The 20,631-nt window shown below is 37.8% G+C and overlaps 3 protein-coding genes across 4 annotated transcripts; 1 reads left to right on the top strand and 2 right to left on the bottom strand.

The window, feature by feature from the left end:
• Positions 1 to 4,558: 4,558 nt before the first annotated feature.
• On the bottom strand, positions 4,559 to 9,467 carry LOC112571928 (methylglutaconyl-CoA hydratase, mitochondrial-like). Of its 2 annotated transcripts, none has more exons than XM_025251337.1 (9): positions 9,134 to 9,217; positions 8,844 to 8,911; positions 8,407 to 8,494; positions 7,935 to 8,114; positions 7,438 to 7,494; positions 6,836 to 7,023; positions 6,632 to 6,682; positions 6,431 to 6,478; positions 4,559 to 6,086 (listed from the first exon to the last, which is right to left on the bottom strand). In XM_025251337.1, exons 2-9 carry the CDS (start codon positions 8,892 to 8,894, stop codon positions 6,009 to 6,011), a joined length of 741 nt encoding a protein of 246 aa, XP_025107122.1. In that variant the 5' UTR covers positions 8,895 to 8,911; positions 9,134 to 9,217; the 3' UTR covers positions 4,559 to 6,008. The 2 variants fall into 2 exon arrangements, with proteins under 2 accessions (XP_025107122.1, XP_025107121.1); XM_025251336.1 differs by having other exon boundaries at positions 4,561 to 6,086; positions 9,181 to 9,467.
• Positions 9,468 to 9,561: 94 nt separating this feature from the next.
• LOC112571929 (selenoprotein K-like) lies at positions 9,562 to 13,756 on the top strand. Its single transcript, XM_025251338.1, has 6 exons — positions 9,562 to 9,730; positions 10,326 to 10,410; positions 10,790 to 10,808; positions 11,091 to 11,158; positions 11,460 to 11,509; positions 11,920 to 13,756. The coding sequence occupies exons 1-6, from the start codon at positions 9,712 to 9,714 to the stop codon at positions 11,952 to 11,954; spliced, it is 276 nt and encodes a 91-aa protein (XP_025107123.1). The 5' UTR covers positions 9,562 to 9,711; the 3' UTR covers positions 11,955 to 13,756.
• Positions 13,757 to 13,858: 102 nt separating this feature from the next.
• Positions 13,859 to 16,615, bottom strand: LOC112571927 (protein CLN8-like). The gene has a single exon (XM_025251335.1). It carries the CDS (start codon positions 16,438 to 16,440, stop codon positions 15,529 to 15,531), a length of 912 nt encoding a protein of 303 aa, XP_025107120.1. The 5' UTR covers positions 16,441 to 16,615; the 3' UTR covers positions 13,859 to 15,528.
• Between the last annotated feature and the right edge of the window lie 4,016 nt (positions 16,616 to 20,631).

Raw genomic sequence — 20,631 nt, 5'->3', positions numbered from 1 at the left:
CACACAACCATCTGCGAAGCCCGGTCTGCACAGAATTAGACAGCACAGGATTTTTTCTCGTTCATAAGAGTTCTTGTCCAGCACAATACATTCTAAACTGTCTAAACATAGGCAAATTCGGTTATTTGCCAACTCGACCACTGTTCGAGTCGACCACCGACGATTTGTATATAATACACATTCTGAAAATTTACTAATAAAGTGTTGCCGCTCTAAAAGGATGGGGTAAACATTTCTAAGCAAAGACCAGATATACAATCCACAATTTACCTTCTAAGGCTTTGACTTTCTCAGTGTAAATCGAGAAGGCTAGAAGGCAGACAATGTAGTAGGTGTTAAAGGTAAGGTAACTTACAAGCAGGTGCATGCGCCTTGCCATAATAACCGTAGAGCAGCGACTCGGTCCGCAGGTGGCGCTATGCCGAGCCGCGGGGGACAATTTAAGAAAGTGAACATTTTTTTTTAAATTGCCCCGGTTAAAATAAAAGATAACATCTTTCTTGATGTTCTGAAACCGGATAAAGTTTGTTGATGTATAAAATCCTTAAAGTTTGTGGAAAGGGGACTGTATGGATACTTTGATACATGACGAACAAATGGGGGGATCTTCTTTCAAAAGAAAATATAAAAAAAAAAAAAAAAAAAAACATAAAAACGATAAAAAAAAAAAAAAGACAAATAAAAAGAACAAAATGGAACAAATCAAAAAAATAAAAAATATAATAAAATATATGGGGGGGGGGGGGTTAATAAGTATGGAATAAAAATGGCGGGTGTGCGGGGGGTGGGGGTTGTGGGGGGGGCGAGGGGCGGGGCTTCAGTATGTAAAGAAACGAATAATTGAGAAAAAATAAAAAAGTGGCATGAAAATGTCTAAGCTTATAGACAAACCCATACTATAGTGTGTGTTGCATATCAACACGAAAACGCACTTAATCATGACTAAAATAATGTACGAGCAGAGAGTTAGAACAAACAGCACAACTACCACGATAATACCTCCAAGCGAATAATGCAATCATTAATTCACAATACCTCCATTGTTCAAAATCAAAGCCTATGACATAAAACTAACAGTCAAAAAATATTGAAATCAACAGTACAAATACCTGACATACATCATTTTAAGAAAAAATAATGAAATTTTAAAAACAGAAAGAAAATATAAACGACACTGCTCGAAAACGAGGCAACAATTTCACCCGCGACAGCGGGTCCATAAAGTCCAGCAGCACTTGGCGAAGGACACTCAGAGCCGAGCACGTAGACACACAATACAGAGTCAGTGGCAGTACCATCCCTCGCAGAATCCACATACTCCTTGACACAAACGAAGGAACGGCGAACCAGGAGGACACGACCTCTCTCCATCGCACTGCAAGCAATCGTTCGTAAATAAACAGTCACATTCACGCACACGGGTACGCTGCTTCAGTGATGTTGTGGTGCTATTCCTGGGTAGGCGAGAGCTGGAGCTCGGTATAGCAATCCGGTCTTGTGGAAGCATCCGTAGATGGGTGTGCGCGTGGAGCCGGCTTCACGAGCTGAGTCTTGTCGGAGGTCTGGAGAAGCTGACGTGTCGGAAACTCAAGCCGAGGTGATAACGTGGAAGATCCTGGAATTCCGGGCGAGAATGTGCTTCCATGGATTACGGTAAGGTGTCCGACGAATTGGTGGCGTTATAGAATCACTTACTGTCTGAGTCGTCTCATCTAACGTGTATCTCGACGACACTCGGTTCGCAACTTGCGTGCAGAGCTAATACGATTTGATATACAGACCAGCCACGACACGCACCACTTAATCAACCGCGACTGTTCATATTCTGCACAAAAACCATCGCAGGCACAGAAGAGGCGGAGCGTAGGGACGAAACATGAACTGTAATCTAGTAGACTCACTTCTCCACCAGCAGATCTCAATTAGTCTTTTCCGTCTTTTCTCGAACGATTACTCAAACACCAGTGTGACGTACGTCTAAATCGGTAAACTCTCCATATAGTAAACAGGAAACACTGACAACAGCTACGAAAATAGTAGCTAAAACTTTCCTCATAACATAACAAAAATTATGGGAAGACAGAGAATAAACACATAAGCATTCACCACTGCTCAAAGAAATATACATCTAAAATCGCACTCGCTTAGTTAATGTCCTTCAGCCTCTTCTAGGTCCTGTCAAAAATTAAAAAGCAAAAAAAAACGACTCTTGTACTGGTTGATTCAAGGACAGGTCATGATGTCCACGGCGATGTCACGGCAGGTCTGTCATGCATTGTAACACCAATTAGCTCTATTAGGCTGAAGGGAAACTTTCAGTTCCTTGGGCCGCCTTCTATTTTAATTGTCGCCTGGGCTTCAAGGAAGGAAAAGTGGGCATCCGCTCATTTCGGCGACGGAGCACTTCACGTGGAGAGCACGTCTCGAGGTGATGACGTAAATAAAAGAGATCCAGTTCTAGGGGCTGTACAATGCTCGCCAAAGATTTCTACGCGACCTTTGACCTATATCGCGCTTCGCTTGCCCAGTTCAGTAGAGGAGGTTTATATATGGAAAGTTTTCTGCCTTTGTGAGTTTTCGTCTTAAAAGTTGTCAAGTGGTACATCAGTGATTGTAGACTACAACTGTTCGTGCACAGTAGTGATGACATCTAACAGTTAATCAAATTCTTTCGAATAAAATTGCGCTGAATGTTCATTCTTCTCAAACTTTTATATGCGTGTATATATAGGTCCTGTAGAGTATGAATCTCTTATCTGCAAATGTTTTAACGATATAGTTGGATTGCTAGATTTGTATTTAAGGATATTTTTATATAGTGGTCTTATTCCCACATTTGTACCTGCATAATAGTTATGTCAAGGCATCGTTGTCCGTAGTTATGAATCGAGAGTAAGTCGTTTCCTCGGGACAACATGGGTAACTCGAGAAAAAGCGTCTTGTAATCGTAGCTACATTGCGGATATTGCTTTATGTCTCTTGAACCCCATGCATCTTTGCTAAACTGCGGTTTCATGAGTAAAACAGCATCAACGAATTCTGGACACAACTTCATGATTCGGAAGCAAGATCCTATCGCTCCCAGGGTAAAGATTTACCCTCGCTTCATAAATACGGGCCCTGAAGGGCGCTTAATAATCGCGATAATTGGCAGAAAAGTGAGGAAGTAACGTGCTCAATCCTGAGTCAGCAACAGCTCTGATTTCACTTTTTTTAAAAAACTTAATTCCAGATTTTCGCATTTATATAACTCGCTTCTAATCATGAACGTGCAGGTGTTGTGTCTGTGTCCTTGACGTTCACTACCATGTCCGAAGTCTACACCACTCGTAATATTTCTCACTCTCCCTTGCAACCTGTTACAAAACCTAATTCCCATTATGTATAAACACGGTAACATTTATCCCCATTTCAGACTCTCCCTCCTGCTTACCAATAATGAAATTGGTTTTTTTTTTCCTTTAGAGTTAAAGTTTGCTAAAAGGCAATTCCAAATATAACCAACAGATTGCAGTCAAGTGACATGTCTTAGCAACCTTCACCATTTACTTGTTTTCCTCTCATAAAGAAACGGTACCTCATGTGCACGCGCGCTCTACAATGATAGAGAGGAAGTGAGCAGTTGACGCTACTGCGCACATCCTGAATAAGAGTGGGTGTCCCTCCCAGCTCACCCACCCTTTCCTGGCTGGACGTCGCTGATAATGAACATTCTGGCATTTTAGCGCGTACCGCTAGGAAATACTTCGCTTTTTCTATCACTGCGTACATCTGTTTCACGCTCTTGTTATTAGGGCTAAGAGGTTCACATCTACTGCTTTAAGCCCAAAGAACTTTGTACCGTCCAAGAGCTAAATTCTGATACCTACACAGCATTGCACGCGTGAGATATTTGAAATCTGTGCTTCAGGGGTGAGGAACGTCTGTATAAGACCGCAAAACCATTAATATTGGTCTGGCCCGACCAAGGCAACCGCATGAGAGACTTGAAATTCTATCAGTCTACCAGCTCTTTCGTAGTAACATAGCTTTATATTAAGTGAATAATAATAACATAAATTTTGAGGGACGAGCAAGGATTTTTATGACGGGATAGACAGGACACTTACAAGTATATGATCGGATAGACAAGTATGCTTCTCGTCGGCTGCCCGCGCCTAGTTTGGCTGTATTGTGCTGACTCAGAGGACAGTCAGTGCCAGTCAACCTGGGAGAATTCACATTGCAAAAGTATTAACACACTATGGCGAAACTACATCTCTTGCAGTAATAAAGCAGGCTAATTTTTAAGTTGATTTTATTGGGCCTGCAAACGATGTTAAAAATATCCAGAATAAAAGGCTCCCCACCTCTGTCAAGTTGTGTCTGTTTGATATACACACTGTATTTATTAAATACAAATCATGTTGAGGTCTTTCTCGAAACGAAATGTTGCATTTTGGTGAGGGTTTAGCACTTCATACCCTTACATCTGTCATAACCCCACCATCTCTCTCAAAGCACAGTCACATTCTCTTTTTCTAATGCACCTGTGAACAATGTCATTAACATCCTTTAATCTAAAGATTTACATGAAATTTATTTCAGAATCATTCATTTGTTTCAGATTACATTTTTAATGTACTGCCTAGTTCAAGTTCATCAAATAGTAATGATTAAATGCACTAAAATACTGACTATACAGTAGTTATTATGCATTATCAGGGGGTAAATCTTTCTGCCTAGAGGTAAAGTGTGATTTTATCTTTTATTAGAAGAATGAACAAATAGAGGTTCCCCACCTGTCTTAAGAATTGTGCTGCATTTATATACAAGGTACATGTATTTCACATGTAAAACAAAATCTTATAAGTACGATATACCAATAAATTTTTCTGTTTACGAAGGATACTTCCTGTAAGAATTATTACTTAGGAAAACATCTGATGCTATCTGAAATTGACATATAAATTGTATTTTATTTTTTATTGTATTATATTTTATTAAAATTTATTGACAGGAAATTTGAGAAGTGACAATAGAATGCAAGGTCAAAAATGTTTTACAACACATGAAACTTCGAGAGTTATAACGTTGCTTTACATTTTTGGTTTTCTGTATTTGCAAGCCAAAATATCAGTGCAGTATGGCAGTGATGAATAAATTTATACTTGTGTTTTGACAGTCTGAGAGCACTGTACTACAGACATTGGAAGTTTTTGAGTGAAACTGTGTATTGCCAGACATGGCAATGCATTTTTCTTTACAATAGGCACAAGCCCAGGAAAGACACTATAACCTGTACTATCTGTACATAAACTCTTTTGCTTTTGCAAAATATGTATTGGAAGGTATCAAATAGAAATAAACTACTCTTGTTTGCACACACCAAAGTATTGTATAGGCATAGTGAAGTTGGCTCTGCACATACAAATAAACCAGACCCAGTCTTCTTAAGTCAGTTATTTGGGAAAATATGAATAGTCATCCCCTCAGAATTCCTGCACATTCAGCAATGACATAGGCGCTTCCACTGTGCTTGTGCTTTTGCTATTCGGTATTTTCTGAGCAGTTTGTGTCAACAGAGACTCTGTACTGAGCAATCTTTACCAGAAACTGAAAACTGGCAATAACATTAACTATCGTACGCAGTTTTGTGGCCAAAAGGGAGATTTGAGGAAAATTGCCTTTATAAAGATTCATGTCTCTCTCATGATATCTTGTTTATTACATTATTATAAAAGATATAAAAGAATTCTTTTGAACAGATGTGTCATGCCTGGGTTAAGTATTTTATCTGTTGTACCTTAACCCATCCAACAACAAAAAATAGTTCTATTTAGAACCAACAATGCTGAATGTGGTAAATGCATACATTAAATTTAAAAAACACCTTTGGTTACCAAAAATAAACAATGCCACAATTACAACGATCAATGAAAGTTATTTTCCCAAGTACCAGTAAGAATGTTTAACTCTTTGCTGAACACACTTTAGACTGACATCAACATGGTCTGAGTTCTCACACCTTAATGCCCTTTATACTTTGGTCTTCTCTTTTCTTTGAAAGCCATAAGGCCCTCAATTCGATCTTTAGTAGGGATGACCTGAAAATGAACAAATGACCATATAAGTAAGCCCTAAATGTCTCAGACTAAAAATAGTGTTGTGTTCAGTGTACAGTCAACTAACTTCTCAAGCACCTCCCTTCCTCTTGTTCAATGCTCCCTCTTCCTCCAACCTCCTTCAAACGTTTTTTTTTTTTCTGTTCCTCCCTTCCTCTTTCCCTCCATGGCCATCTTATTTTGTTCACTTTTCTCACATTTATCAAAAGAGAATGCTTAATATTATCATTACTTCAATGTTAGACTGACAAAAGTTCATCCCAGTATCAGAATAACACTGTGAGGGTATCCCGCATATTCTAGTATGAGGACTACAAAATGTTCACCTGTGCATAATATGCTTCTTCATACTTCAATCCTGAACTGATGTCAACCTGTAAAACAATTTATCATGTTTATTAAAAAAAATAAAGCCATGAAAATATTTTTGCAGCATGGAATTAAGTTGTGAAGCTTACTAGTCATAATACTGTTTTAACTTATTTACATTTTTAACATTTCTTTTAGCTTTCAATTTTTGGACACACCTCACTTCCTTGGTTTATCGCCAGTTTTGCCATTCGGAGTGCTACTGGACCCTGGAAAAAGAAAAAGCTAAAATTATAATGTATAAAATAAACTAACTTCCACACAAAGAGATATATACCCAGCATTTATACAGAGCACTATCTTTAACTGCCATGTAATTTTACAAAATAATATGTGGCTGAAAAACACATGACAGCACAAACCTGAGGAATGATTTCCTCTGCTAGAGTCAATGCCCGTTCATATGCTGCTGTGCCCTCTTTATTTTGTTCCACAACATGGTTAACAACACCCATCTTTTCAGCCTGCACGCCATCCAAAACTCGACTTGTAAAAATCAGTTCCTTTGCACGAGCTACACCAACAATACGAGGTAAACGTTGTGTCCCACCTATTCATAAAAATAATGCAAAATGCACTTTAGAGACATGTAATTGTTTTTTAAAAAAATCATAAAAAGAACACTTTATAAGTTTATTCCAGAAAATAGCCTGAATATACTTTTTTTCACTCAATAAGCAATCTTTTAAAATTATCATTTTTAAACCTATTTCTGATATTGCAATACTTTGATGATGAAGTAAAGAAGATAACAAAAAGCTATTAGTTCTGTCCATAGAAATTGTCAAAGACACTAAAACCCCCTATTCTTTGTCTGCAATATTTGAAATATGTGTCATTAATTGACATCATTAATTCTTGTTTGATAAATCTTGCATCTTTATTTTAAAATAGCAATTTGGCAGTATGAACATATGATCAATAATACATGCAGCTATAAATAGACAAAGGCAAAACATCATACCAGCACCAGGAATAATTGCAAGTGATGTCTCTACCAATCCTATCTTTGCAGAACAGGCTGAAAAAAAATTAATGTGCTCTTAATAAGATTCAGCTTCTTTTTCTCCTACTGCATAATGAAATAAAGAAATGTAATACAGATCAATCAACACAACAATTTCACACGATTACTAGCCACATGCTCATGCTTTTAGTTTTTAATAAAACTTTCCCTTTAGCTTGAGTAAGTACAAGTTGCCTTAGGCACCACCAAAACAAAATGGCAAAAAAAAAAACCTTTGGTATATAACAAAATCTTTATATACACAATATTTTATAACCATCTCTTTTGTGGGAAGAAAAAAGCAAAAAATATTAAATCTTTGCTTACTTATTATAAAAATACGTTTCTGACTTTCAATAAAATCTAGAATTCTTCTTTGAACCTTAAGTACCTTTCATAACTTGCAAGTTCTTGTGTTTATATTTAAGACAAATTTTTCTGATAGATATATATACCAGCTATTCGCATGTCACAAGCTAACGCCAACTCTAGTCCACCACCCAAGGCTGCACCATCTATTGCTGCTATAGTTGGAACAGGAAGCCCAGCCAACTCCGAAAGAGAGAAACGAAGTTTCTGAACAAAGGCTGACACTTCCGCATTTGTCATCTGTGCACGTTCTTTCAAGTCAGCTCCTTATATCAAAACAATCTTTGAATTAGCACACTTACTCCTCCAGACTTAAACAAACAAACAAAAATACCATAAAATATATTGACCGAAGAACTATTTTCTCTTTTAAAATAATGTAGTGGAGGATATTAGAGAGAATTAAAATTTTAAACCATTTGCTTGATGACTGCATCATTATGGAGGTCTTCACTTTCATATACAAATGACACTTTTTTCCAATATCATAATCACTAATCATTATAAAATTAAAACAAGATTGCACTTGAACGCATATTATATGTTACAGACACTAACCTGCACAAAACACTCCAGGGACCTCACTACGTATGATGACACAACGAACAGCATTGTCAAACTTTACTTGATTCATCCCTTCCATGAACTGAGGAAGATAATTTAAAGGGGAAAAAATCAAACAATCAATGTGGATTTATCTGATTCCCCCAACAAACAAGTATTCAGTTATACATCAAGTGCCAGGTTCTTCATAGACAGTTTGGTGACCAAGACAATTTGGCAACATAATTTGGAACCACAACAATATTAATAACTATAACACATTGAAAAATAAAAAATACATTACTGAATGGAAAGTAAAATCATTTCTTCCAGTTCCTAGAATGTTTAATTTTATGTAAAAATTATATTTAAAATGTAGTAATTAAATAGATACTTTACAAATCAGTCAACATCATTAGAGTTTGAACAGCCAGAAGTATATACTAGTATACCTGTTGCATAATTTTTCTTCCCATGGCATTCTTGTATCTAAATCTCCGCATGGAAAAGACAACAATTCCTAGAAAAAAAGTGAATAATGATTACAAAAAAAAAATAAATACCGTTTTAAATGTTCCAAAACTGAATACATATTTTGACCATTACCTACTCCCAATATTTTGAAACACCTTGGATATCAAACTTTCATAAATATGCATATATACATACTCTAAAATGTGTGTTTTATGACTTCCATTACATTCTTCTCGTTGCGTTTGTTTGTAAATAAGCTTATATGTACCCAAGTGTCCATGCCCGATTTTTATAATTCACAAACTCTGTTTCCACCTTCTCTGTCTCCATCAAGATAGTTCACGCAAAATTCGTCTTCGGATGTCTGGCAGCTATTCTGTCGGACTGCTATGGGACCGCCAAGAAAATGGCGCGAAGGAAATTTTCCTGAAAAAATGACTTGTTTCAGACAGCGGAAGGCCATAGCTATTCCTACCACAGACTTTAACGATGCCTACTTTCACCTTTGGCTCTTTTCTCAAGAGTTATCTTTCTGAAAACCTTTTGTCGCTCGTGATTGGTCGACAAAGCGAAACAAACTTGAAATCGTATTCCGAGCTATATCGTTCAGTATCTTTCAAGAAAAAAATTAAAAGTTTTCTCGGAAAGAGACTGCTTGTCTGCCAACAGATGATAAATGGGTAATATAGGTATGAATGTGTTTTTGCGCTTCGCAAACCGGTAGCAATGGTGTGAGGGGATGTGGGAGGAAGAAATGGCTCATCTAAGGGAGGCTACTACCACGTTTTTTTCTCTTGACAACTTCCGGTAGAAAAGCTTCGTCATTTAGAACAACACGTCCACAGCATGGTTTACGTGTCTGGTGGTGGGTATAAAATAAAATTCTGTATTTTAGATAGCATTATTTCTGAGCTTTTATTCCTACATTATATTTTTAAAGTTTTATAGTTTGAAGTGGTGACTGCGTAAAGTCTAGCCCTTGGGATTTTGTCGATGCAAATGTGTCTAATGTGTCAGTTTGTTGTTGTCTGCTCGAGTTAGACATTTCACATGTTTTTTCTTGTTACCGGAATTATACATTTACCCCATTAGATGTGATTCTGCGTTGAATTTCACATTTTTCACCAAATTAATTATTATAAGGTATATGATTAAAGCCATCAACTACTAAATTGTTTTGTGAAAAGTTTGATTTCGTAAGAGCCAAAAGATTGTAAAATACATCTTTGCTGCATGATAGAAGTATAGAATCTTTTCGCCCCTAAACTGTAAATATGTTGCCAGTGCTATCTGTACTTGTGACTGTTCTGCCGTTGCAGCACCTTGCCTTAAATATCTGTACAATGTTTTGTGGAATACAGATATTTAAAGTAGCATAATTTAAAAACCTTTGAGGATTTATTTATTTATAATGTATGCATTCGCAGTACAGTTATCAGCTGGTTTTTTTTTTTCCCCAGGTCAGATCCTCAATTCTAAGTCACGATGGCGGCTTTCCTTCATTCCAGATATATTTTGGGGAATCATCAATTTCATTGTCCTCTTGTAAGTTGTAAGAAGTTATGTTTTTTTAGACTAAGAACTTGAAACTGATTGTGACTGGAGTTGTGACTTTATTCGGAACTAATGGAATATAGTACATAATGTCAAAGAAAAGGTTTCAACTGTAAAGTCAAAAATCTGGCAAAGATGTAGGCATTTAGCATCTTTTTATTTATTTTTTTTCTCTATTTTGAAGCATTTTTCATATTTACCATTTGCAGTATAAAAAGAATCATAAATGAGAGGACTGACAAAGAGGATGTAATTTTATTTGACCACATCTGTATGCGGTCGTATTAAAAGCAAGTGGCTGACTAGTTAATATCTATTATAGCTTTAGTAACTCGGTTTATATTGATGCATTTTAATTTTATTTTTACAGCTTTCAGACAATGATTAATGTGAGTACATTTATACTCTAAGTTTTCCATAACTAGTTCTGGTTAGTGGTTTTGGCAGAATGGATGCTAATAAGCTATATTTTATGTGTCTTCTGACTGCATACACACATTGCCCTGCAATACACCTAAATTGAGTGATAATGCATACAAATAACAAATTGTTTGGAACTAATTGGCATGAAGAAGAATTTTCTTTTGTTAAGAAAATAAAGTTTTATCACAGTGCAAGAGTGTTGTTTTGCTGAATTTAAATTAATTCTTAATTTATTTTGATATACATAGCCCAACATGTCCAAACGAGGTTCTGCGTATACGTCAGACTACAGGCCACCAGGAAGTGGTCCAGGAGGGTGAGCTTATGTCATGAGCCATTGAGAGCAAAAAGAAAAATATCTTAATTTCCAGTCCTTGCTGTTTAGCTTTAAGAGATATTCTATCATATTTATGTCTAGTGTTAAGCCAATTTAGTGTGAAGAAGCTGTTAATAAATATATTTTATTCGGTACATTTGTTAAAATTTGTTTTTATTATCCAAATTTGCATAATCATTGTGTTAGGGGAACACATCTGTCATAGCTAATGTTGATTTCACAATGACTTGCTCAAAATATTTTCTGTGCAATGTCTGGTATTTACCTTACCTCATTGCAGGCCACCTGGAGGCCCAAGACGAAGAATGGGTGGCTTTGGAGGAGGCGGGGGTAAGCAATGGGAAATCTAAGAGTTTTCTTTTGTTTCAGTTTTTCATAACTGGGTAATGTAAAGTTAACTCATTAGTTTGCACATCATTTCTTAGATGACTTGACTTCTGAGATACCTTTACTTTCTTATGTACTCTGCCTTCTTTGCAGCAGTGTTATGTTGTTTTCCAACACTTTTTGTTTTTTCCAACTGTAAAGACATATTGTGTGTTTGAGTTTGAATATTATTAATTGCTGTTTGATGAGTGGATGAATAACTGGTTTGTTTTTGATGTGGAAGAGAGACTACTGATATTTTTGTTGATGAGCTGTGATGATTTATAATCCACAGGGAAAAATAATTTATTTACATTATCATTGTCAACATGCAGTCATAGTTATCTGATTGTTTCATGTTTATTTCATTGCAGGTGCACCAAGCCCACCTCCTATGGGTGGTGGATGAGGACGCTAGCGTGTCACCTGCATCCTAGCATGGTTGACACGCAATATATTCATCTCCTTTATGCAGTGACCTTTATTTTTAGGGATTTCGTTTATGTATCACATGAAATTTTTGTGTGCATTTTTATATAGTTTTTTTAAAGAAGTTTTTAAAGTCATTATTTCTTACATGTGCAAAATCAGAAACACTGTTTATCATGTTTCTATGGGATCTAAAAAATGCAGAGGTATTATTATCTTCACTAATTCTAAAAACCCTCGTCTGCATCTTTGTCCCAGGGTACGATATTTGTTCATACATATTTGCCAAGTTCACATCCCATTGAAGTCCCAAGCTTAAAGGTCACAAACCAAGCATTTGCTGTCTGCAGTGTAGCACTGTTTGCTGCACAATATGATGGGAGAGCTGTAAAGCCTTGGTCCGGCACTTCCTGAACAGCCACAGCATTTGCTGGGATCTTTTATTTTACTTTTTGACTGTCCCAACTCTCTCTCTCTGTCTCTCTTGTACATAGGTAAAAGGGAAGGTTCATGCAAAAGACTTTGCACTCACTTGTAGGATAGGATGCTATTCGCCTTGGTCTTAGACTAGGTAACATAGGCCTAGTCAAAAAGCTATCTGCAAAGACCTGAGTTTGGCTGTTGACACTTGATGTATAACTGAGTGTTTGTTTGGGAAATGAAACCTTATGATGTTAAAGTTTTCTGCTATGTTTAAATGTAAGTACACAGTGATTTCCTTGAAGGACTGTAAAAAGTTGTTAACGTTTTTAGTGTCTGTTGTGATAAACTGATGTGCAGTGAAAGGATGTATGTGTCTGTTGACTTCAGTGTAATGGAAAGAGCAGCTAGGTACTTGGCTATATAAATTTAACATTTTTAATGTATGCAATGTATGATTCATTATTCATTGTTTATTATTTATTTTATTCACTTGTATGTGCTCATACATTAAGCTCATTTCGTGGTTCTCTTTTAATTACTAAATTTTGTCAACAAGAGAACCGCTACTTCAAGAGTAATTAAAATTGAAAATCTTTGGCAAATGGTTTCATAGCGAGAGAATTTCTTTATGCCATTCTTGTTTGAACACTATTAAATCTGAAGTTCATAGTATTTTACATTTGCAACTACATTTGCAGGTGAAAATTCTAGCTTTTCAGATATTCTGACAAGTTTTCATGGTCCTGGTTATTTGCTTATACTAGAGTAGATGGTCTTCTGTGTACTGACAAATGAATACCAAATTATGCACTCCATTTGGATTGGCCAGACCTAATATTTATGTGCTGTTGTAGACAGTGACTGATGATCATGTGAACAAATTCTTGCTTTTGCACAAGCACAGTAACTTTAATAAGAAAAATATTCTCTATGCTTAAGGTTGTTAGTTTGTGTATTATGGGGTAAAGTGCCACAGACAAGTAAGGGTGATCAGAAAAATGACCGTTTACTTCCTTAGGCTAATTATTCTAAAATATAAAGGTCTTAAGCTAATTGCCAGAAACATCAAAAGTATACTATTCCTAAACAGCTCCATACTTTAATTTCAATGATATTTCCAAAGATTCTGAGCAAGTGTCCTCTCGAAAAATATTTCTAAAAATCTTGTGATTACTACAAATGCCCAATTGGCTGTTTGTTAAGAAGTGAATTTTGATATGGGTGCAATGGACACAGCTGATCTTATTCTGTAGATTCACAATGAAGAATGAAATGAATCTTTGGATCTTCGTGGTTTATGAATGTTGATTGCAAAACATTGTGTGGATGGTGAGAATAAAGTAAATCTGATGACTTGTTTAACGTGTTATAATTTTGTTTCAAATCAGGCAGCAAGTATTGTGAAAAGAAATTCCTGATAGTCCTTGGGGAGCGCTTGACAGAAAATAAAAACAGTTTCTGTGAGGTGTAGACAATTTGTTTTTAATTATTACTGTCATAAAATCTCGGGATTCAATGCAGTACCTTTTTGTAATCAAGACTGAGTATTTTAGGTGCGGCAAAGAACCAAGCGCAGCGTTACTGTGCAATATTCACCAGATAGTTGCCAAAATAAAGTTAATAAAGCGATGATAATCTCTTATTAAAAATGTACGAGTTAAAATTCACAACTGGGTTATTTATCCATGCCAGAATTGTGTAAGATAACATGTTAATAATATTGCTGATACAGGATGACATCATGCTACATTACTGATCACTTCACTCTCTACTAGTCAGGACTTGCATTTGGGAAATATATCTACTCAGTTTGTTACCCTGCATATGCTGGGTAGATCGGCTAATCATAGACCAAGGGTGGGCAATTTATTTTCCCAAGGGGTCGCATCAGAAATTGGGATGGTTTTGGAGGGCCTGACTAATATAGTTAACTCAGTTTTACCTAATACTGTATATATAGTATATATATACTGGCGGGCGGGCCGTTCAGAGACAGGAGCGCGCCCCTTGCCCATTTTTCTAGGCCTAACAAACTGGAGGCACTGATGCATGCTGTTTTTCTACTCCAAGTATCAGACGCCATAAAAAACCGAAAGGAGGTTACTTTGTTTCGAGCTTTCTGTGGATTGGACTCTGGATCGGCGTAAAATAACACCACCACCCCCTTCTGTGGCTTCAAAGGGCAATGATGATTGTCCAACATTGTAAGGACATAGTGAAAGACGAGAAGCTCGCAAGCTGATGATAAGTGCTGATAATCCCAAGCATGAGTGACTACGCAACATGTGATACATTGTATAATAAGTTATATCGGACAATGAAGATTAAAAGTTATTCGGGATTCATTTTGGGGATGGGAAGTTTTTCAATACGGCGTGTGCCTGCGAGTCAAACCGTAATAACCATCACCGATATCACAATAAGCCTAGAATGTTATTTAAGTTTTCAGTTGATAAAAGATAACTAAGCCCAAATCTATCATCACATCAGTAATTGTAGATAAATGTGTAAAAAATATGTAGATGACTAACCAGTATATTTTTCCAAAGCTAATATCATTTGTTAAAATTTAAAAAAAACGCACACTATCTCTGCTCCCTCCCCCATCTTCCATCGCCCCATGCAATATTTCACCTTATGTTTAAACAGGTCTGATCGTGGGTACAGGCCAATAAAATGTTTCTTATAAATCGCATCGAGAATTCTGTTAAATAGTACAATGAGCTATATAAATTATATTTATTTTCCAAGCTATAAAACTCCCTTGCAAGTGTCCCTCAAGGTTCGGAACTGTCGGTTAGAGAGCTGACGACCCCTTAAAGCACCTAGTGGGTCCCGCTCTGCTTCCAGTCTCATTACCTCTAGTCCACAGTTAGTCCTCTAGCGGAAACAGGAACAACATGCTTTTGTTGTAGCTATATAGTAGCTATATAGTACCGCTGTGCTCAAAGCAGATTAGCAAACAACCTGAGTGAACGCTTACATAAAATACAATAAGTCAGCTAAACTTAATTTAAACTTAATGTTCATTCATCAAATCTCAGTACATGGATAGATAAAATTTCTGCTGTTCAGCACAGATGCAGAAATTTTGTTGTGCGACTCATTGCTAGGAAAGAGAGTAGTACCGACTACTGTTCTTTTTTAGTTTCCGTTTCTGCATTTCCATTTGCATAGCTCATGTTTCGGGGCCTCTTTTGGCTTTCAAAGTTCCAGTCTATCGGGTTGATCATCTGAACCGTTTTCTTGTAGGTCCAGTATGGGGTCATTATCAGGGACACCAAGGTTAGCTGAACATACAAGGCCAGAAAAATGGGCGTAGGCATGTTTTCCCGGATGTAGGTCCAGTTCTGGTATGTGATGTACCAGAACAAGCACTCCACCACGTTACGCAGGTGGAAGGCATGAACAAGGAGGAACTGGTTAGCCTTCCAGAGGAGGCTTCTCTCCTTGCCGGCCTTCAGGAGGGTCCAGCACAGCGCGGAAAAGGGAGTGCTCATCTCCAAAATGAGGCCCTTGCAACCGAAGCAGTGACCAGCTTCAATGTAGATGACCAGCGAGTAGCCCACAAGGGAGAGCCAGTGGTGAAGGTTGAGCAGGAAGCTGAAGCTCTTAAAAAAGATGTCTGACAGGGTCAAAGCGCCGCATTCGAACAAGAAGAAGCCAACGGTGACTAAAAGTGCAAAGTGACTGGTGGATGTCGTGCCGAAAACCACGTCTTTGTCCATCTCCGTGTGGGTGAAGATGGCCCAAGCACCCACGAACATGCTGAAGAAGCCGAAGGAAGCCCTCACCAACGCAAGATTCCAGAATATCTTCTCTTTTAATCGCAACTTTTGGTAAGTCAAGGTGGCAGAAGCGACGATTGCCGACAAGACGAAGACGACAGCCCAGAGTGCAAAGGAGGCACCAATAATCGCGAACTTGACCCTGGTCTGGGTGTAGTCTAGAGAGAGTAGGGCGGGGTGGATGTACTCGACTAGTTCCCACGAGTTGGAGATTTCCGGAGGTACAGCAGTGGCGGAGGTCTCTTGTCCAGTCATGGCGACGAAGGTCTTCGGGTTGAAACTCGTTCAGGTGGGAAGAGATTGAAGTTTAGGAGACAGCTCTTCGGGTACAGTACAGTTGTCGTTTAAGTGAGAGCTCTCACACCATCAGACCTGGTTAGTCGTCACTGAACAAACCCAGGTACGCGTGAAAGCCTTCTGTCTGTGTAAAACTGGTTGCACCTGAAAACACGATAAACACAATAACCGTTTAAATGGAATTGACTTTTGAGAGAAACAAAATTAAGAGTCCGAATGGGGAAAAGCCTAAGATACCAAGACAAGAAACATGAAAGTTGACATCAGGAGTAGTCACTGGCATAAACGTAGTAATAATTGTATGAGATAGCAATTAAGAAAAGTCAACGTTGGAAAGAAGAAATAAAACAAAAACCGACCAGACAAGAATGAAATACAAGTGGTTTACTCATTAAATATTTATTTCGCTTAGGCATATTCCCTTGAACTAGGGGGAAGGGCTCAACGACTCAAAATCTGTCATATTTGACACTGACCTCGTTACATTTGTCTTCCCGTGACAAACACCATCTTTTGTAGTTCCTATCTTTGATAACCATACCCCCTTCAACAAACAGTCCTTAGACGATGAGAAATCAGTGCCTGTGATACTGGCAAAGGAGAACCAACATATGCTTATTCTAGATGGCATGGGAGGAGGCAGGCCCGTTCTTAGCCCCCGCGGGGCCCGAGGCAAAGGGCATGTGCGGGGCCCTCACGCCACGATCACACGGTTTTAGTTGGGATCTAAAGTCACTTTTTTCCTCAGGGATATCTCGTCTTTTATCATTGACAGCACGCTGCATACACATTACAACATAAGCCTACGATTAATTTATTTGTAACGTTTGTCAATAGGTTACAACGAAGGGAACCCTACAGTCTGCAGTCGTAGTTGAGGTTGTAGTAGCGCATGTGTAGCGCGGGGCCCCTTGAAGCGCGGGGCCCTAGGCAGATGCCTCGTCCGCCTGCCCCTAAGCACGGCCCTGGGAGGAGGGTACCGATGGGAAAGGGGACAAGAACAGAGCGAGCAAAACCTGGGACAGACATGTGCCGATACTAATGTTCGTCATGAAGACTAAAACAAAGCTGGGATGTTTGAGACTGAATAAATTAGAGAAAGATTTCACAGGGCCTATGAGACAAATGAACAGGTTATATGTTCGATGCTGAGTAAAATAATTATAGCATGAAGACCTAACAAGAACAAGGAACTAAAATAAAGTTATCATTTACTAAAGGAAATGTGCTCTATGTTGGACTATCACATGTTCAGGTCACTCTGATAATTGGTTTAAGTAATTTAATCTGTTAATGACCTAAAGACCTAAAATAAACTCAAACGTATATGTATTCGCAATCAGATGAATAGTTTTAGCTGTAATAAGAAGTAGGTAACTGATATACAGTTGCCGTCTGAATGTACTTGATTGAAGCCAGAATTATGGCTGACATATAGCTGTTATGTGAATGTAACCACAAACTGATATCTTATCGATGTGATGTTACTGATAAAAACCTCTCTGCCGGAACGCAGCGGGTCTTCGTATTGTTCCCCGTTATAATTAGTTGTTACTATTTCGTGGATCCTGTTCAGTGCAGTGAGCTTGCCTTTTGGCTGAGATATTGCGCTAGACAATTTAGTAGTAGTAGTAGTAGTAAAACGTAAAAGACAGACTTTATACACTACAAATATCAATGATGGGACATTTTGTTTTATCTTTTCTGGTGTAAGGTATAGTGATGGATTTTAAGAGTTCCGTAGCGGTGGTGACAGGACATTAATAATGCTTATTCTAAAAGAGAGAATCATGGAGTCAATAATAGTATGCATCTCATGTGCTTATAGCAAGTAAGTGTACTGGAGTTTGAGTTCGCATGCACTCCAAGCTAGAGTGCAGTAATTATCTCCAACAGTTTAATTTCTCTCTCTCTCTCTTTCTTGTATAGTTTAATCTCTGGCGATCTTCTTCATGTCTTGTGAAACTCCTTTGCATTTCACAATACTTTGAGATTCTTTCACCTATCAGATAAATAGTTATCTTTCTCCTTTCTTTTCCTTACAAAAAAGACTTACGCTCACTATAGCCAACACTGATTTTTTTAAAGGGATACATAGGTTATATGTTTTTGTCAGAACCTATTTAATAAAAATATCCATAATCCTTAATAACACGACAGCATAATCCAGTATGATTTTGCTGCTTATCAGACCATTGACAAGGTAATCAGGATTGACAATGAGATGTGTAATCATTTTAAAAGCACGTGCCACCGGCAGGCTATAGAAATTGATAATGTAACTGGGTCGGGTCAACTAGTCACGGGCCGGGTTTTCTTGAAGATTAGGAGCACGAATGATGCTGTGAGCGTGGACGTGTTGGACAGACATCGAAGGCTGCAGAAATAGCTAAAATTTACAACTGTCTTTTTTTTTTTTTTTTTTAATCTGTTGACATTTGTATATAGTTCATGAACAGAAAGCAAAACTTGTAGTCTAAAGTTGTTCTTTCTTTAACTGTACTCTTATCTATGTATATAAGTTTCAGTTCGTATTGTGAAATGAGCTTGATGACAATCGCCCACTCAGCAACCAGAGATCTATACACAAATATTAAGCTGTTATTATCAGTATTACTTTCGTATTTTGTATAAAATATACGTCCGTGATAAAATATATGAAAAAACGTAGCTGTTCATCATGTCATATATCGGGAATGCTTTTCGTTGACTGTATATAGATATATAATTTCACACTTCTGCTGTGATTTGCAGGACTTAAGGTCTTCTCTAATCACGTACAAACATGTATTTTGCTTAAATAAAACACTTTACTGCAAAGTGAAGTATCTTTCCAATCATAACTGTTCAGTCATTTCGCCCTTTGTGACAGCTTAATGATGTACAAAGCGAATTATCATTTGTTATATTTTTAATTGTTGTCCTTCGGAAGGTATTCCAGTAATGAGATGAGAGAACATTAAGAACTTATCTGAAGTTATAAAAGTCGAATAGTAAAAATAATTGAAAAGTATTTTATATACATATATGCATTATTATCGGCGAATCTTGAATTAAAAATACCAGCATGTCCAGTATGGCACTAAGTTATTACTAAATTTCTTCAAACTTACACCTTTGTGTTTATACCAAAGATCGCTCCAAGCTTGTACCAGAATCTACCAGGACTTACCTATTTCGTTCTCAGTTGATGGAAGCGTGTCCTCGGTTCCACTACAAATGTATGCAGGAGTATAGACGGTACAACTTTAATTCTCTTCATGTAGGCCGCAACTAGATCACAAAGTATTTATCAAAACGTCACGGGCGCCAGTCCCAGTCACATGCTGACTTAACAAGTGCTCGCCTCTTATCATCGCGGTGAGAATGTGATGGTTGGTATCACGCGCCGGTATACACAGGCCTGTAGATATCGGTGAGATTCGTGTAGATATTCAAAGGCGTGCACCCGTCCTGATTTCTTACTCGACCGTCATTGGGAGGCAAATCGGCGCCCGATACTTTGTTGTAAGGATGTGTGCATCTATATCTGTGCATTAGTATGCATAGTATAGGGACCGTGGATTGTAAATGATATATAAGTAGATACAGAAGACCTAGCCCATCGCCATCCTCATTTGCTTGTGTGCTAAATCTGTTAATCAGTCGATCGTTGATGGGTTGAGGTTTTTCAGCCACTGAATGGGCCATGGCGAGCTTACGCGAAATTTTTACTTATATAAGTCGATGGAGTTCACAGTACAACCATGCAGGTGTATCCAACTACAGATCGAACATTTCTAAACTGTTCTTAACCGTCATGTTGCCAAACTTGCTCGAATATTTGTCACCATCTCTCTGGTTAACGCTTGATTCAAATAGTTTAAATCATTTCCATGGAAACAAAATCCCCCCCCCCTGCCCCATCCGCTTCTTCTCCTTTCTTGTCTTGTTTTTTTCTTCAAAGAAACGAGCTGAAGTTGTAAAAATATAGGTGCATGGCCAAAAAACTATAGCCCCAGTAATACTCTGTGTGACAATTGCTGAAAACAATGGAGGGGGGGGGGAAATTTGAGAAAAGGGAAACTCAAAATGAAACCTCATGGGCATCATCGCTGATCGACGTGTATAAAGTCCGTGGCCTCATGGTTGCGAAGAAGAATGCTCGTG

Source organism: Pomacea canaliculata, linkage group LG9 (assembly GCF_003073045.1).
Source record: "Pomacea canaliculata isolate SZHN2017 linkage group LG9, ASM307304v1, whole genome shotgun sequence".
Taxonomy (NCBI): Eukaryota; Metazoa; Mollusca; class Gastropoda; order Architaenioglossa; family Ampullariidae; genus Pomacea; species Pomacea canaliculata.
Note: the sequence above shows the minus strand (reverse complement) of the source record. Positions and strands in the feature narration are given on the sequence as shown.

Excerpts from the sequence above, each read along its gene's own strand:
- LOC112571927 (XM_025251335.1), bottom strand. The coding sequence starts at position 16,440 with ATGACTGGACAAGAGACCTCCGCCACTGCTGTACCTCCGGAAATCTCC.
- LOC112571928 (XM_025251336.1), bottom strand. The coding sequence starts at position 9,328 with ATGGCCTTCCGCTGTCTGAAACAAGTCATTTTTTCAGGAAAATTTCCT. Across the intron at positions 6,479-6,631 it reads CGATAAACCAAGGAAGTGAG|GTTGACATCAGTTCAGGATT; the intron begins GTGTGTCCAAAA and ends ATTGTTTTACAG. Across the intron at positions 6,087-6,430 it reads AAGAAGCATATTATGCACAG|GTCATCCCTACTAAAGATCG; the intron begins GTGAACATTTTG and ends GTTCATTTTCAG.
- LOC112571929 (XM_025251338.1), top strand. Across the intron at positions 11,159-11,459 it reads CCAGGAAGTGGTCCAGGAGG|GCCACCTGGAGGCCCAAGAC; the intron begins GTGAGCTTATGT and ends ACCTCATTGCAG. Across the intron at positions 11,510-11,919 it reads TGGCTTTGGAGGAGGCGGGG|GTGCACCAAGCCCACCTCCT; the intron begins GTAAGCAATGGG and ends ATTTCATTGCAG.